At 38.6% G+C, this 14,995-nt stretch overlaps 1 protein-coding gene across 1 annotated transcript; it reads right to left on the bottom strand.

The window, feature by feature from the left end:
* Positions 1 to 3,948: 3,948 nt before the first annotated feature.
* LOC144458797 (uncharacterized) lies at positions 3,949 to 5,924 on the bottom strand. Its single transcript, XM_078162355.1, has 2 exons — positions 4,566 to 5,924; positions 3,949 to 3,972 (listed from the first exon to the last, which is right to left on the bottom strand). The coding sequence occupies exons 1-2, from the start codon at positions 5,916 to 5,918 to the stop codon at positions 3,949 to 3,951; spliced, it is 1,377 nt and encodes a 458-aa protein (XP_078018481.1). The 5' UTR covers positions 5,919 to 5,924.
* Positions 5,925 to 14,995: the final 9,071 nt, after the last annotated feature.

The raw sequence follows: 14,995 nt of genomic DNA, 5'->3' as shown, positions 1-14,995 counted from the left end.
TCTGAAGACAAAAATAACACAAATTAACTTCTCTTACTGTTAAATATACACACCCCACGAATCATACAATGGTAGCAGGATGCATTTTTGAAACATGCCACTAATTGAAAGAGAAGTTAAATGTTCTAACTCACAATGTCTACACGTCACAATGTTGGTATTAACAGAATTATCTTGAGATCTTGAGAAAGAAGGGTCATTCTCTATTACAGATGTTACATTATACATTATATTAACTCATACAGTAACATGGACTTAAATACAATCAAGAAGCATACCCATCAAATCCTTAGAATTGGCTGTAACTGATTATGAACATGTAAGGTATATAAGGTCAGTGCTACATAAATGCTACTGAAAAATGTCAGCCATAAAGCCATCGTGTTCCTCTTAGAGCAGCATGAAAAAAATATTTGTGCAACCATCTCTTCTTAAATTAATGTTTATATTCTGTACAAGGAGGGTATACAACATTTTTGGCAAAAGAAATTAGTAGTACATAAATACAAGTTCAAGGATAGAGAGTTGGACTGTGTGTGTGTAAATAATAATAAGGGCTGCAGTCCATTTAGCTCTACCTATGCCAGGGGAGAAAATGTTTCCAAGTGCATATTTATACCAGTAGCCTTTACTACTTTGATTTACAGGGTTGGGTCACCTTGAAATCAAAAATACATATTCATTCTCTTCTTCTCTTGGTGCTATTTATCAGTCTAGATTTTTTTAGTGTGAGTTGCCAAGTGTTGGAGATATTGACTGCAGAGGTGACCCCTCCCTCCAATAAAATGGTGCTCAAAGCACCCAAAAATACATTTGAAAAAACTCAGCAGCAATGTCTCTTTCCGGAAATCATGACTAAGTTACTCAAGATAATCCACAGCGCTTGTTGTGAGCAGTTTCATGTAGGAACTTTCTTTTTTTCTGCCAAACCACACCTGCCAACCACATCACTGCACAGAAGGAAGAGTGCATCTTCTCATGAACTCTAATTCTTTGGCGCGGTCTAGTTCCATTATATTCAAGAGAAGAGCAATACCTCCAACACTTAACAACTCACTCCAAAGAAATGTATATTGTTAAATAGTACTACTGGTGAGAGGAAAAATATGTATTTTTGATTTTGGAGGTGAACTGTCCCTTTAAATGGGTTCTTTTTACAGTATGCAGTCTCAGCAATCACTTAAGTACAATACATTATGTAGGTAGAAGTTGTGCTCCATGTTACTTTTATGGACATTATCACAACACAGTAAAGTATAATGAATTGGATTGACAGGCATGGACATAAATATCAGGTCTCAAAGTGTCGGTACAGTCAGAATTCTTACAAACACACATGAAGAAACATCATGTTTTGCATGTTTTCTGCACCTTCACGCAGTTATTCTGACATCTGTTTTGATGATGATGATGATGAGTTGATGACTTTCTTTGAAGGCAGACTTAAATCTTCAATCAGGATATTGCCTCTTATTTACTTGCCAGCAAGTAAAAATAGACAATACCATTTTTAGTCCCTGAGTGTGTTTCTGCATTCTGCATTTTTAATTGTTTTAGAAGGTTCATGTCCCCCAGTCACTCTGTGTATTTAATTCATCTTCAGTGCCGGATCATTTGAAGTGACTGGCCTTATTCCTTAACGTCAGACGTTGGATATAACTGAGGAGATTTTCATGAGTAAAAACACTATTCTCTGTGTTATCATGGCTCCTTTTTTGCCGCCTTTGTCTCTTGTAATAGGGGTAAAAATTATTTCGAACTCTCCTAAGTACTCCATCAAAATAATAGAAATGGTCGTATTCATCATCATTAGGAAGACTGTCTTTGTGGCCTCTGATATGTTCTGTCTCCTCCTGCTCTCCTGTGTTCTTAAATGCATCCATGGGTTCCATTGAGGAAAACGTATTTGATCCTGTTCCTGCAGATCTCTCCATACAGTGTTTCCACCCAGCCTCAGTTCGATGTATTAAACCCCTGCAGAGTGGCATATTGTCATCTGTAGTCTGTGGAGGAGAACTTTGCATCAGAACATTCACTGCTGACAAATGTGAGTAAGAGCAGTGATTCATTTCAGCTTATGGTACATTGTTTTGATCAAAATAGATATATATTCTTTAGAATTAGGCCTAGTAAATAAAGATTTAAAGAAATAACTTAGAACTTATATTAAGTGACCCATCATTATGCCATTAAAAATATTTGGTCTCAAAGATTAGTAATTTATTGGGTAAAAATCTAATAGCATGGCTATTTCCCTTGTTGAATTACATTTTTTTTCTGATTATAATTCTTAACATTTTTGACATAGTTGCAGCATTATCAGTTTTATCTCTATTCAGATCTCCACTTCCTGTTGGATCTAGGGTTTTTTTCATCTCTGCATTGTATTTAAGCACCGTAAAGAGACAGTTCACCCCAAAATTAAAAACATATATTTTCCTTTAACCTATAGAGCTATATATCAATCCAGATTTTTTGGTGTGAGTTGCAGAGTGTTGGAAATATCAGCCATAGAGATGTCTGCCTTCTCTCCAATATAATGAAACTAGGTGGCACCCAGAAATTATGACCCAGTTACTCAAGATATCCACAGACGTGGTTGTGAGCAGTTTCATGTAGGAGCTATTTTCTTTCTACCAAACTACATCCACCAAGCGTATCACTGTGCAGAAGTAAGTGTGGACGAGAGGCTCATGACAGCCCAAGATGTGAACATTGATGCCGTCCTCCTTGGCTGAGCTGTAACATTAACATTAAGTCAGTGGTGCTAGGTGAACTATTAGTAGATGCACGCTTCCTTCTGCAAGATGATTTGGTTGTGTGAGTGTAGTTTGGTGGAAAGGTAATAGCTCCAACATGATACTGCTCACAACAAGGTCTGTCTCCACGGCTGATATCTCCAACACTCTCCAACTCACAAAACAATTTAGATCAATAGATAGCACTACAGGTAAGAGGAAAAAATATGTATTCTTGATTTTAGTGTTAACTGTCTCTTTAATGCAAAAGTTTGACATTTTGGGAAATTTGTGTATTCACTTTCTGGTGGAGTGTTAGAGGAATATGATATCGCTCTCATATCTGTCTGGTACATATAAAGCTTCAGACAGTAGCCAATTAGCTTAGCACAAAGACTGGAAATGGGGAAACAACAAAATCCACCTACCAACACCTCTAAAGCTCACTGATGAACACATTATCTTGTTTAGTTAATATGTACAAAGTGTAAAAAATGACAAACTATTTCTTCTGAGCAGTTGCCAGGCAACCAGTGTTACTGTGACAGACCAACAATAGTCAGGCACATTGTTCCCTGTAAAATGAATTGTTTTTATATTTTGGTTTGCATCGAGATTAAACAAACGTGATAAAACTTAATGGAGTTAATTAGTGAACTTAAAGGTCCAGCATTTCGGGGGACATATGGGTGGAAATGGAATATAATATAATAAGTATATATCACCTGAAAATAGAATTGTTGTGTTGTTGTTATGTTAGAATGAGCCACTTGTATCTATAAAGGAAACAGGTCCTTGTCCACAGTAATCACCCTGTTTCAACACTACGTTTCTACAGTAGCCCAGAGCAGACAAACCACTGGCTCAAGATGGAGTCATTCACGTTTTTACGTCTGCCACCATAGTTCGCAGCCCCTCTGTGACAAGAGTGAAGCTGCTTTATTCAGAGTTTCTACCTGTTTACATCATCAGGTCTGTGGAGAGGAAGAGACCTTCGCAGATAATTAGGCTCCCAGTAGAAACCTTCTGAATGTCTGAATCTTAGATTATCAGTGCAAAAGTTGAGCACACATTAGCAGGTGCTGGGCTAGTGGTCTATCTCCAACATGCCAAACAGCATCAAAGGAACACTGATTTGTAACATGAAACTGCTTTATTAGACCTAATGTGTTTAATTTGGTGAGGAAGAGATCTCTACAGTTAATTTGGCTCACAGTAAAAACTCCCTGTATGCCTGGATCAGAAAAAGGGTGAGCACACATTTGCAGGTGCTGGGATAGTGGGAGAGAAAGATTGATTTGTTACATGAAACAGCTTCATTCAGTGTTTTTACCAGTTTTAATCACCAGGTCTATTTGTTTTTGAGAGAAAGAGACCTCTGTGAATAATTTGGCTCCCAATAAAAAGCGTCTGAACAATAAACACTGAAGGAATCTTAACCAGGAGATGTTTAATCTGGTTGCAATCTGCAGTCATCACCAGTAGATTCCACTAAATCCCCCTAAATCTTACACACTGTTCCTTTAAACTCTGCTCTTTCATGTGAGTGCTTTCAACTCTAATATAACCAATGGGCTGATAGCTCTAGCCTCATTCTTAACTGACACTAACACACACTTAAGGGATCTAACACTCTACCAGAAAGTAGAGTAGAGTGTATTTCCTGAATTCTTGACACATTCCTCCCATTTTCACAGAAATCTGGTCCTGCAATTGACTTACCTCTGCAAGTGTGTCTGCAGCTTGTTTGTGGATTGTTTGTAAAGGTTTTGCAAATGTAAATGAGCTCGCTTTTGGATCATTTTGGTCTTCTTTTCTGTCAGTTACAGTCCCTGTGCCTTCATGAAGTTTGTTTGTATCTGCTGGGATGTCCTGTCTCATCCTGAGGCCTGAGAAGGACTTTTCAATTGTAGCTTGTATATTCCCAGTTTTACATTGTATAAATCTGGGCTCTGCGTCACTCTCACATTCTGGACTCATTGTTGTCCTTGGGGTCTCTGTACTTGGCAGTCTGTCTGCTTTCTGTGTGCTGCCTTGATTGAAGATTTCCATACTTGACGTTGTCTCTTTTATCTCCATGTTTACTGGAGTTGTCTCGGCTGTATCCTCTGTTTTTGCCGTTTCTGTCTCCGTCATTTTGAGTGAGGGAGGTGAAGGTATGACAGATTCTTCTGACGGCACATTTTCCTCTTGTTTATTATGATTTATGCCCATATTTTTATGAGGGGTATTATTAGTCTCTGTGTGTTCTATTTTCCCTTCAGTTTCTTTGACCTGCGCCTCAGTATGTGCAGACACTGGAGTTACTTTACTTTCTGCTGGTTTTATATCTATTCTCTCTGCTCTATCTAGCGCATACATTTCTAATGAAAACAGGCCTTCTTTCAAGCACTCCGCTTCAATAATAAAGATTCCCTTTATAACTTTAGTCCTGATCGGGGGGTCATCAAGCTCCTTTATGGGTATATTCACTGTTTCCCACCCAGTGTCTGTGTTCAGAATAAGTTTTCTTTGCTGTGATGGTTCTGTTTGTGTCTCTCTCTCTGTGTCTGCAAGGAATAACATTATTAAGACTTCTCCCGCCTCACTGAGCATTTGCTTGTGATCAACATCATTATTATCTGTTTTATGGGTGGCTTGTAGGATGTATGCTAATCTTTTCTGGTTTCCATTTTCAATAGTATTTGTATGTGAGTGTTCTGTTTCGCTTTCCCCCTCCGGGTGTCCAAACTCGGCCTGTTTTGTGATTATCATCCCACTAAAATCTTTATTATCACCACGAGTAGCCTTTATCTTGTGCTGCCGTTTATTTAAAGATTCTGTCTTCTCTCTAGATCCCAACAAGAGTTGCTTCTCACCATAAAATCCATCATCATGCACACTGGATGCAGCCTTTAAAGGATGTTGCTTCTGAGTGCTTTTTTGCAACAAGTTCAAATGTTCAATTTTCTTTATAATTCTGACTGAATTTCTAAGTGTCCCTACTTGTGATCTGTCTGAGGTTTTCATTAAAGAGCTGCCAGAGTGCAGAGTAGCAGCTCGGAAAAAGTCATGTCGACTGACTACAATTTGTCCGTCATAATTCTTGGGGACTTTAATGTCGATCCCTCGCAGTGTGCTCTTTTTTAGTCTAATTTGTGGTTGTGCAATCTGTTCTTTGAATAATTTCTTGATGTTCATTGCTGATCTTATTTCACCCTCTATAAAACAGCGGGAAATAATCACATTTGTAGCAGCACAGTTTCTCTTTGTCAGCATTTTCTGCACAATGATGGCGGGTGCCCAGCTCTTGGATTTCTCCAGTAAGAAAGCTTGAAAATTGCAGCCTGAGGCATCTGTGTAATGATTCAGTGCCCATGCAGACCCTGAATCAGGATGATCTTTATCCGTGGCAATATGACGGCTTTCACTAATAATATGCAGCGCTGGGAGATAATCTGACCTCACCAGAAATGCTGAAACACTTTTTCCCTTTCCATGAAGGAGAGAAACAACCTGGAGTGACAGGAGAGGAAGATAGAGTTAGTTACAAAACTGCCACCAGGCAAATTCATGAGCCACGACATAAAAACAAACCATTTCCAGTACACTGCTTCATTTATGTGAGCATTTTTAGCCACGCCAGCAGCATGGCTCCAGGGATGGCAATGTCATTTGGTCTATCCATCACTTTGGGTCCAGACGGAAATATCTCAGCAAGCATTAGACTAACTTTTTATCTGGCGCCATCATCAGGTCAAAATTTTAACTCCTCCATTGATTTATGACCAAATATCTGCACAACTAATACCATTCCCATCAGCCTCAGCTGTACTAAACTAATGAGCAAATGTTAGCTTGCTAAGACACCAACTGGGTGACGATGGAAAAAATTAAACCTGCTGAACACAAGCATTGTTATTGTGAGCATGTAAGCATGCACGTATTTAGCTCATCGTAGCCTCAAGCAGCTGCTACCATGACTGTAGACTCTTGGTGTTTAAGGCCAGGAGCAACATTTTTTAACTGTTAATGGTTCATTTCTAGTGTTTCAGCGTGCCTCTCTCCATGGACAGCTTTTACTTAGAAAAGACAAGTGTGTAGGATTTAGTGGCATCTGGCTGTGAGGTTGCAGGTTCCAGATTGCAACCAAATGAAACTTCTCCCTTGTACCAAACATGTAGTGGAATTGAGGTACAAAAATGGCATAGAGTGCCTGAGAAATGAGTCCTACAACCCTGAAATGAGTTGCCATTTTACCACTCCTGGTTCCCACGTCCTGAAGTCAATGGATTTTTTTGAATGGGTCTTTGGTTAGATGCCTGAAATAAGGCCTGTGGTTGACACACGAGACGTTTTGCTCTAAGACAAAAAATACATCAGTAAATACCCCACTTGTGAACTTCAAAACTTCTATGTTCCTTAAAAAGATGGTTGTTAACAAGTGGCTAAATGAGACTACAGAATGTCATCATGCTGAGCCACACCACACATGGCTTTAAAGTCTTGTTATGGTGGTGACATTAGGTTCGTTTGATTATTCGTTTATAGTTCGTTTATAGCCTCAGATTTGATTATCTCGCTGAACAAAACGTGGAAGTATCATAAACGTTTGTTTGCCACAGAGCCTTTTTTTCAGGAATAATCCAAAATCCAGTGGAAAAATCCCATTGGCTTTTTGACAAGGGAACCAGTGCAATGCTAACAAGAAAACTGTCATCCCTAGGGCACTCTATTATAAAGAGCCACTGTTGGGTTTGTCCATTCTGGGCTACTGTAGAAACAACATGGCAAACTCTGTGGAAGAGGACCAAGACATGCAAAGAGAACTGGATACAGCGTTTGAGGCAGGGCCCTATTCATTCCTATGAAAATCACCCGGATTGTCAGCTCTACTTTTTGCACTGTGTAGCCCTTAGAGCAAGTGCACTAGAGACCTCCACTGCCTGAGCTGACTACTTCCTGTTTCGTGCTCTGCTCACTTGAATGGAGATAAAATGATTCAGTTGTGTTGTTCTTCTAGGATCAAACCCCGATAGTGAAAGGACTCATTTTGCTGGTGTGGGGGGAGTTGTGCTCAAAAAACATTATCCACTGATATACAGACATCTCTCTTGCCATGTAAGTCGATGGAAAAAAGCCTTTTTGGGCTCAACGGCATCACACGATGGATGTAATTCCACTGTTTGGCCACTACGAAATTTGGCTTAAAAGCATGGTTTGGTTCAGGCCCCCAGGAAGTGCACTGAAGTGACCCTGACTTTGAAGCCAATTTGACATAGTGGCCAAACCGTGTAACTACAACTCCCAGGTTCGTCACCTGATGTCATTGGGCCCACAAAGTAGACTTAAATGGTGAAACGACTTTCAAAATCAGTAGATAAGTGAATCAGGATTTGACCCATTCAGTCTGATAACATTGTGAAAGTCTAGTGTACCTGCAAAATGGGCTCAACAATGCGGAAGATCCTTTAAAACCCAGAAAGTCGAACTGTTTCGGCTTCATGCTCGACTTAGAAATGAACAGACCCCCAACATCGTATCCAGTTCTCTTTATACATCCATAAAGAGGACCTGCTCCATATATAATGGCCTCATTCTAAGGTAACGAAAGCATAATGATTCTTATTTTCACATTTCTTTATTATACACTAATGAAAACGTAATTTTTTAAATATTGTATTCTATTTCTGCCGATATATCCCCCTAAATCCTACACACTGGACCTTTAATGGCACTTCCCTCAGCACACTACTCAACTATACACACTGTCAACCGTGCAACATTTATTGATATCTGAATATGTATAATGGTAAGTAGAAAGGGCGAAATCTCAGAGGTAGTACATGTCCGCAACTGTTGCAGTTATTATTTCAGTAACTTTATTTTTTCAAATCTGTTTAACCATAGGATTCATAGTCTACTTTTCGGTCTTAGTAATCTTCTCAATAGTATTCTAAGGTCAGGAGGCCTCCAAGGTCTTTTCTGCCGTAAAGCTTATAGAAAGGAAGTTTCACAGTTTCTCTTTCTCAGTCCAAAGCATCGGTTGGAGATTAATCCCTCTGCTCTCCCATAAATATTCAGAACAGGTGCAAAAACATGCTGTGTGTCAGATAATCTTGTTATCAACCCTGTTAAATTAGTATAAAATTAAAGCTGGTTGTTATTGTTTGTGTTTTATGATCAGCTTTGTGCTTTTAGACGGTGTAATTTTGAGGAGGCCTGACTGTGACAGTCCCACCTGTTGTGCTGATAATTCATACACACACCAGGGAGCAGCAGAACAGAGAAAATACAATAAGCTAAAAAATAATTAATGTGCTCACAGAAGATATGAAATATAGTGGCAATAGCTGTGATCACATTTCAGTACATCAACAGGGAAGGCAACATAGGGACAATGCCATTTTGTTGATAAAGTGCAAAAACTAAAGTAGCTGCATATTGTGTTGCATTTGACACCAATTAAGATTGAAATAAGCATACCAGTGCTCGGATATGATTCCTATGGATTCTTCTTGTAAAATCCTGATGGGACAAACTGCATCCATGATGAACTATGTGTGTCCAGTAAAAGGAGAAGATTCTCTGTTTGTGCTGCACAGCAACATACACACAGTTTCTCTGGATGCACATGCACTGGGGTTCAGTTTGGGTCTGAAGTATCTTCAGTCCTAGGAGAGTCATCCTAAGCAATTTTCTGCATAAAGTCCAACAGTTGTAATCCATGACCCAGTCCCCGTCTCCAAGGGGACTCAGGTCAGAGACAAGCAGGGACAGCAGCAGCAACCACGGCCTCATTGTGCTGAGAATGAGTGCTGGAGGGCAGCATAAACCCAACAGTAATGCTGTTATCTTAACTGCAGTTTTCTTGTCTCACTTTGAATATGCAAACTGTGCAGCAAATAATGTTCTATCTAACAAGGTGCTGTAATTAGTGAGGGAACTTTATATCATTTCCTCAGTGGTGGATCTCATAGGAATGTTTAATCTTGCTACTTATGGGTTATGTAGCTTCTGCACTTCAAATTTAACACGTTGTTTTTATATACAAGGACAATCATAAGATTTGTTCTATGATATCTCTTTTCCATATCGCATTTCAGAGTAACTTAAAACATAAGTCTATTAATATTCTGTATCGTCCTTATTGTGTACACATAAAAACATCCCAAAGCAACAATGAATTGATCCTACTAAAGTATTTTCAGTGTATCCAAAGCCTGATACAGAATATCGTATTCCTCTGTGCCATAGAGCACCATTGTTCCCTGAAAACTGTAAACTAACTGTTCTTTTGTTACAATGAGCATCGACACTAGTTTATTTTGACCCGGTCCCACATACACCTTCCTGCTGCCAGAAATTCTCACAAGAGCACCAATTGTGTATATTCATGCACAACTAAAAATAGTCCCCAACAAATGCACTTTTCACCCCTGTTTGAGTAATGTTTGCTAAAAACTACAGCATCCAGCTGTTTATTTTAAAAATGATGCCACATATTTGTGAGGTGTTTTCAAAGATATACATCTTAGGACAAATGGGCTGAGTGTCACAGACAGTGTAGGGAAGTCTGGAAGAATTGAGAGATGGACACATCGTTGGTTTTAGATCATTTGGTGATTTGTTGACAGTGGGGATTACAGCAGCATCATCACTTAATTGACTGTTACTTGCCTCTTGCAGTTAGCAGTTTCAAATCAATTACCATTTTTCGAAGTACACTGGGTTAGGGTTAGTAAATGTTAGTACATTTACTTCTTTAATTGTTCATGTCATTTATTTGTGGTTTGTAAGTAAAGGAGATGCTATAGGTCAGGCATGTCTAAAGTCCGGCCCAGGGGACAACTGCAGCCTGTGGATTAATTTTAAATGTCCCGCGACTTGTCTTTCGAAATACACAATATGTTGCCCGCCATACAATATTGGTTAATCGAGCAAGAGCTCTTAGCATTTTTAACGTTCACCTCATGATTGCAGGACTATCATGCAGTTTGTAGACATGTGCCAAGCCGGAATTACGCAAGTGAAATGGATGAGTTTTCAGTAACAGATGGAAAACAAGCAAACTTATTCAACAGCAGACATTTCCTGCTAGGTGGCAGGCATGGCCACAGCAAAGAAGCATAAGGTCACCAGCAAGGGACGGTGCTTTGAAGAGCAATGAAAAAAAAAAGTACTTTTCCACTGAAAGAGAAAACCGTTGTGTTTGTCTCATTTGAATATAATTTTCTTTTTCAGTAACCCACATGATGCAAGAAGCAGCTGGCCTCCAGGTATTTTCACATTATCTTACCTACCCCCCTTAAAAAAAAGTTTATACACCCCTGCTATAGGTGTGAGAGACACCACATTGGCCCTGCTTGTTTCAGACAGGTGCATATACAGTATATGGCACTGCCATAGCTGAAAGGTTTTGCATATTATCAAAATTTGTCCATGAGTCACACAGTGCTTAGGTCAGGAGGGCAGCAACAGAGCAGTATTTTGCCTTTGGTGTAGCAGCAGGTAAGATTCTCTGTTTGATTCAAACTAGACTTTGAGAAACGACTCAAATATAACTAAAGCTGTTTTGTCAACTAGTCTGTGTTAAATGTGAGTGCATGAATTGCATTTATTCTCTGAGAAGACTTCTTTTCATCTCCATTAATATGGCATATGTTTTTCAAATGTGTTGAGCGGTGTTAGATACTGTATGTAAAACCTTTTTGCAGTAATTCAGCATTGTTTATTTGTCCTCAAACAGAAAAGCAATATTACTTTTTACTGACAGCGTCACAGTTGAACTCCAAAGACAATCATGGCTGTAAAATAATGATAATCGAAGACTCAGTGGTTTTATTTGCCACACGCTCATTCAATATGCAGGTAAAATGCAGTGTGGCATACTCTTGAGTCTCTGCTCAGAGGCTACTGTACAATAAAAACGGTTAATTAGAGTGAAAATAAGAATTAGAGAAAACAAAATATGAATATTGAATTTAAAAAAAAAGTGTAAATAAAAATAAAATAATAAGTATGTAAGTATGTAAAATATATGCATAATGTTATATGTCACAAATTTGAATCCAGGTCACGAGGAACATCACTGTTTATTTCCACAGTATAGCCTCAAGCAAAACCTGCAGTCCTGACCAGTCACAGCAGTCTCATCAGACATAGCAAAATGGGAAATCTCAACTCTGCATGCCAGATGAGTAACTACAGCAAAAGGAACGTCCGAGTGTTCGTCACAGAGAAGGCTCTGGAGATTGACGCCTTCATCGCCTCTCAGTCTGGAGGCGATGATAAGATCTCGTCCGTGCTTCCTGGAGGCAAAAAGTTCAGCTTCAGGAAAGACATCCAGTGCGTCCGTGTGCTGGCCTCTCAGACTCAGGAAGTGCCCTGGGAAGCTCAGCACTTTCTGTCTGTCTTCGTGGAGGATGAAGATGATGAAAATATTTGTTCCAAACAAATCATACACAACATGGCGCTGAGTTCTCCAGTTACTGTGCTGCTTTATGATGTGTAGACTGACACCTTTACTCATGTATTTAACCACACATTGAACACCAGTGTATTTTATGGAAGTCATACTGCTGTTAACATGGCATATCTCTCTTGACGCCTCCAATAAAAATTTCAGCTCAGCTTCATGGTCCTCCTGCCTTTGCATTTGTCATTACAAAGTGAAATGAGGTTACACATTCATGTGGCGTTTCTCTGCGTGCGTGACTGGCCCTCTGTGATCATCTGCTTTAGTCCAGATCTCAGGATTGTTGCTAAACAGTGGAGGCTTTATTCAGACTGGAGGTCTGTGCTAAATTAGATGACTCGCTAAGAGGTCTGTATCACCCACATGCTTGTTTTGAAAAAGAAAAAATTCACAACACCTCAAAAAAACAATGCATGCAGTCCAGCATGTTGTAGGTCTGCTTGACTTCAATTCACTTCTGCTTTAATTTTGTGCAATATAAACATGTCATACAATGTTACAGTCAGGTTTGCCTTGTAATAAGATCCAGAGGGCATGGGAAATCAACATGATCAAACAAAAAGTTAAATATACATACATACATACAATATATATATGGAACCTGATATGTGAATTTGTAATGGTGTTTTTGCACACAACTTTAACTAATACACTGAGCAGGATAATAAAGGGACCAACCTCGTCCCACTAACAACAGCCCTCCTTTAACCACCAGATTTGTTTCACATTAGCAACAATTTGTACTCTAACAGCCCTGAAATCATCTATCAAAGAAAAGCTGTAAAATAAAGAGCAGAACATCAAGTACAAAGAGGGTAAAGAGGCAGATTTCACACGAGGGACAGAAGCACTTCTGGATGAGCACAAATCACAAAATAGACAATTTGTTTGTTATATCTCATGTAATAGATTTTTTAAAATAGTTTTTTTGTGTGTAGTAATGGAGGGGGATTGAATGTTACTTAGTTCATGTACGCAAGTGATTTTGAGGCACTCGTTCATGCTTCTTTATATTTCTTCTCCACTACAGCTCCAGGGTAAATATCATCTGTTTACTGCAGAGCTTCATCTATTTGTTTCCTTGCTTTGTCATATAAAATATGTGATCACCTTTTCAATTATAATACATTTGTTTCCTGTTAAAATCTCATTCTTATCAAGTCACTTCAGTCTGTGGTCTTTAAAATCAGCTTTCATTTTTCATAATTATACTGCAGCAACACATTTTATGTCTCATTTGAAATAAAAACAGGCTGAAATACTCTTAGCCAATTCTAGCTGGAAGAGACACACTAACCTGCCCAGCACTATATAAAGTAGTTAAAATAAGCTTCACCTTCACCAGTTTCAATAAGAGCAGGGCTAACTGTACTTTAGTGCGTCACAATAATCCAGTAATGTAATTCATATATATTTGCTATTAACACTTTTTTTGTTTGTTTGACGTTGTGGCGGAAAATATCTGCATAGTATTGCTATACTTTTCATGGCAATATTGTATCGAATCACGCATGCCAGGTATTGATTTTTTTTTTCCATACATATATTATTCTGTCACAAATATAAATTAAACTATATTTTGCTTCAGTAAAAATGACTGAAGTAAGATGAATAGACTGAAAATTGGTATCTTATTAGATAAAACAGATAGTGACTTTTGAGGATATCATTTGCAATTGATTTTTTTTTTTTTTTTTAAAATGCATTATAATGTAGTACATGTTATCACAATACTCAGCATATTGTAAAAAGTTTAAATCACAATAATATTGTATTATTCTATTGTGACTTAAGTATCATGATGATATGGTATCATGGGCCCTCTGGTGATTCCCACCCCTACTATTATCATTCTATATTGTTTTGGTGTGAACTGGAGATATCAGCCATACAATACACCTGCCAACTGTATCACTGGTCAGAGGGAAATGTGCATTTACTCATGGCAAGAGACTTGTATTATATTGTGTTTGTGACAGTTAAAGATGTAAAAGATTTCTAGAAAGAGACATTGCTGTTCAGGTTTTCAAATTATTATTATTATTTATTTATTTTTTTTTTTTGGTGCTTCGAGCACCACAAGCCGAGTGCCATCTAGGTCCATTATATTGAAGAGAAGTCAGGTATCTCTACAGCTGATACACTCAGCAACTAACACAAAATAATCTAGACTGATAAATGGCACCACAGGTAAGAAGAAAAATATGTAGTTTTGATTTTGGGGTGAGCTTTCCCTTTAAGTAAAGGATCTCTAGACTTGTTTTACTTCATATTCACCACAGATACGTTTTGCAACAGTCAAACAGTAACATAAAACCATTATGTTCTACATATCGTCTAATATGTGACACTCCCTCCCTCTTAAACTCACAGATTTGAGGCCATCTGTCTTTTTCTATGTCACATATATGTTGTTCCTGTGTTTGGGCCTGCTCTGTGTGCTCTTTGTGAGCTGCTGGAGCTCACACTGGTGAGGTGGTTTCTCCTGGGACGGTTCAGCTCTGCAGTTCAACTGGCAGCCTGTCCTAACGGTGTACAGACTGCTGGTTCTGTATGGCAATGGTAAGTTACTCGATAGTTGTGATGATTATATTTTTACAGCTCTACAGTATACTCACTCTGTTACCATTTCTCATAGATGTCTGAGCTGAAATTATTTTTCAGCAGCTGAGCCTGGAGCTACTGTCTCTCAGTGAAACTGATTAAACTGCGTGGATTTTGTTATTATTTTAATTAGACATCATAATAACCAGAAAACTGAAATGAATCCATGCAGAAACTGAACTCATTACATTTTTCA

Source organism: Epinephelus lanceolatus, chromosome 19, assembly GCF_041903045.1.
Source record: "Epinephelus lanceolatus isolate andai-2023 chromosome 19, ASM4190304v1, whole genome shotgun sequence".
Lineage (NCBI taxonomy): Eukaryota > Metazoa > Chordata > Actinopteri > Perciformes > Serranidae > Epinephelus > Epinephelus lanceolatus.
Note: the sequence above shows the minus strand (reverse complement) of the source record. Positions and strands in the feature narration are given on the sequence as shown.

Coding starts and splice junctions, on each gene's coding strand:
- LOC144458797 (XM_078162355.1), bottom strand. CDS start 5,918: ATGAACATCAAGAAATTATTCAAAGAACAGATTGCACAACCACAAATT. Junction 3,973..4,565: donor TTCATGAAGGCACAGGGACT/GTAACTGACAGA, acceptor TTTCTGATCCAG/GCATACAGGGAGTTTTTACT.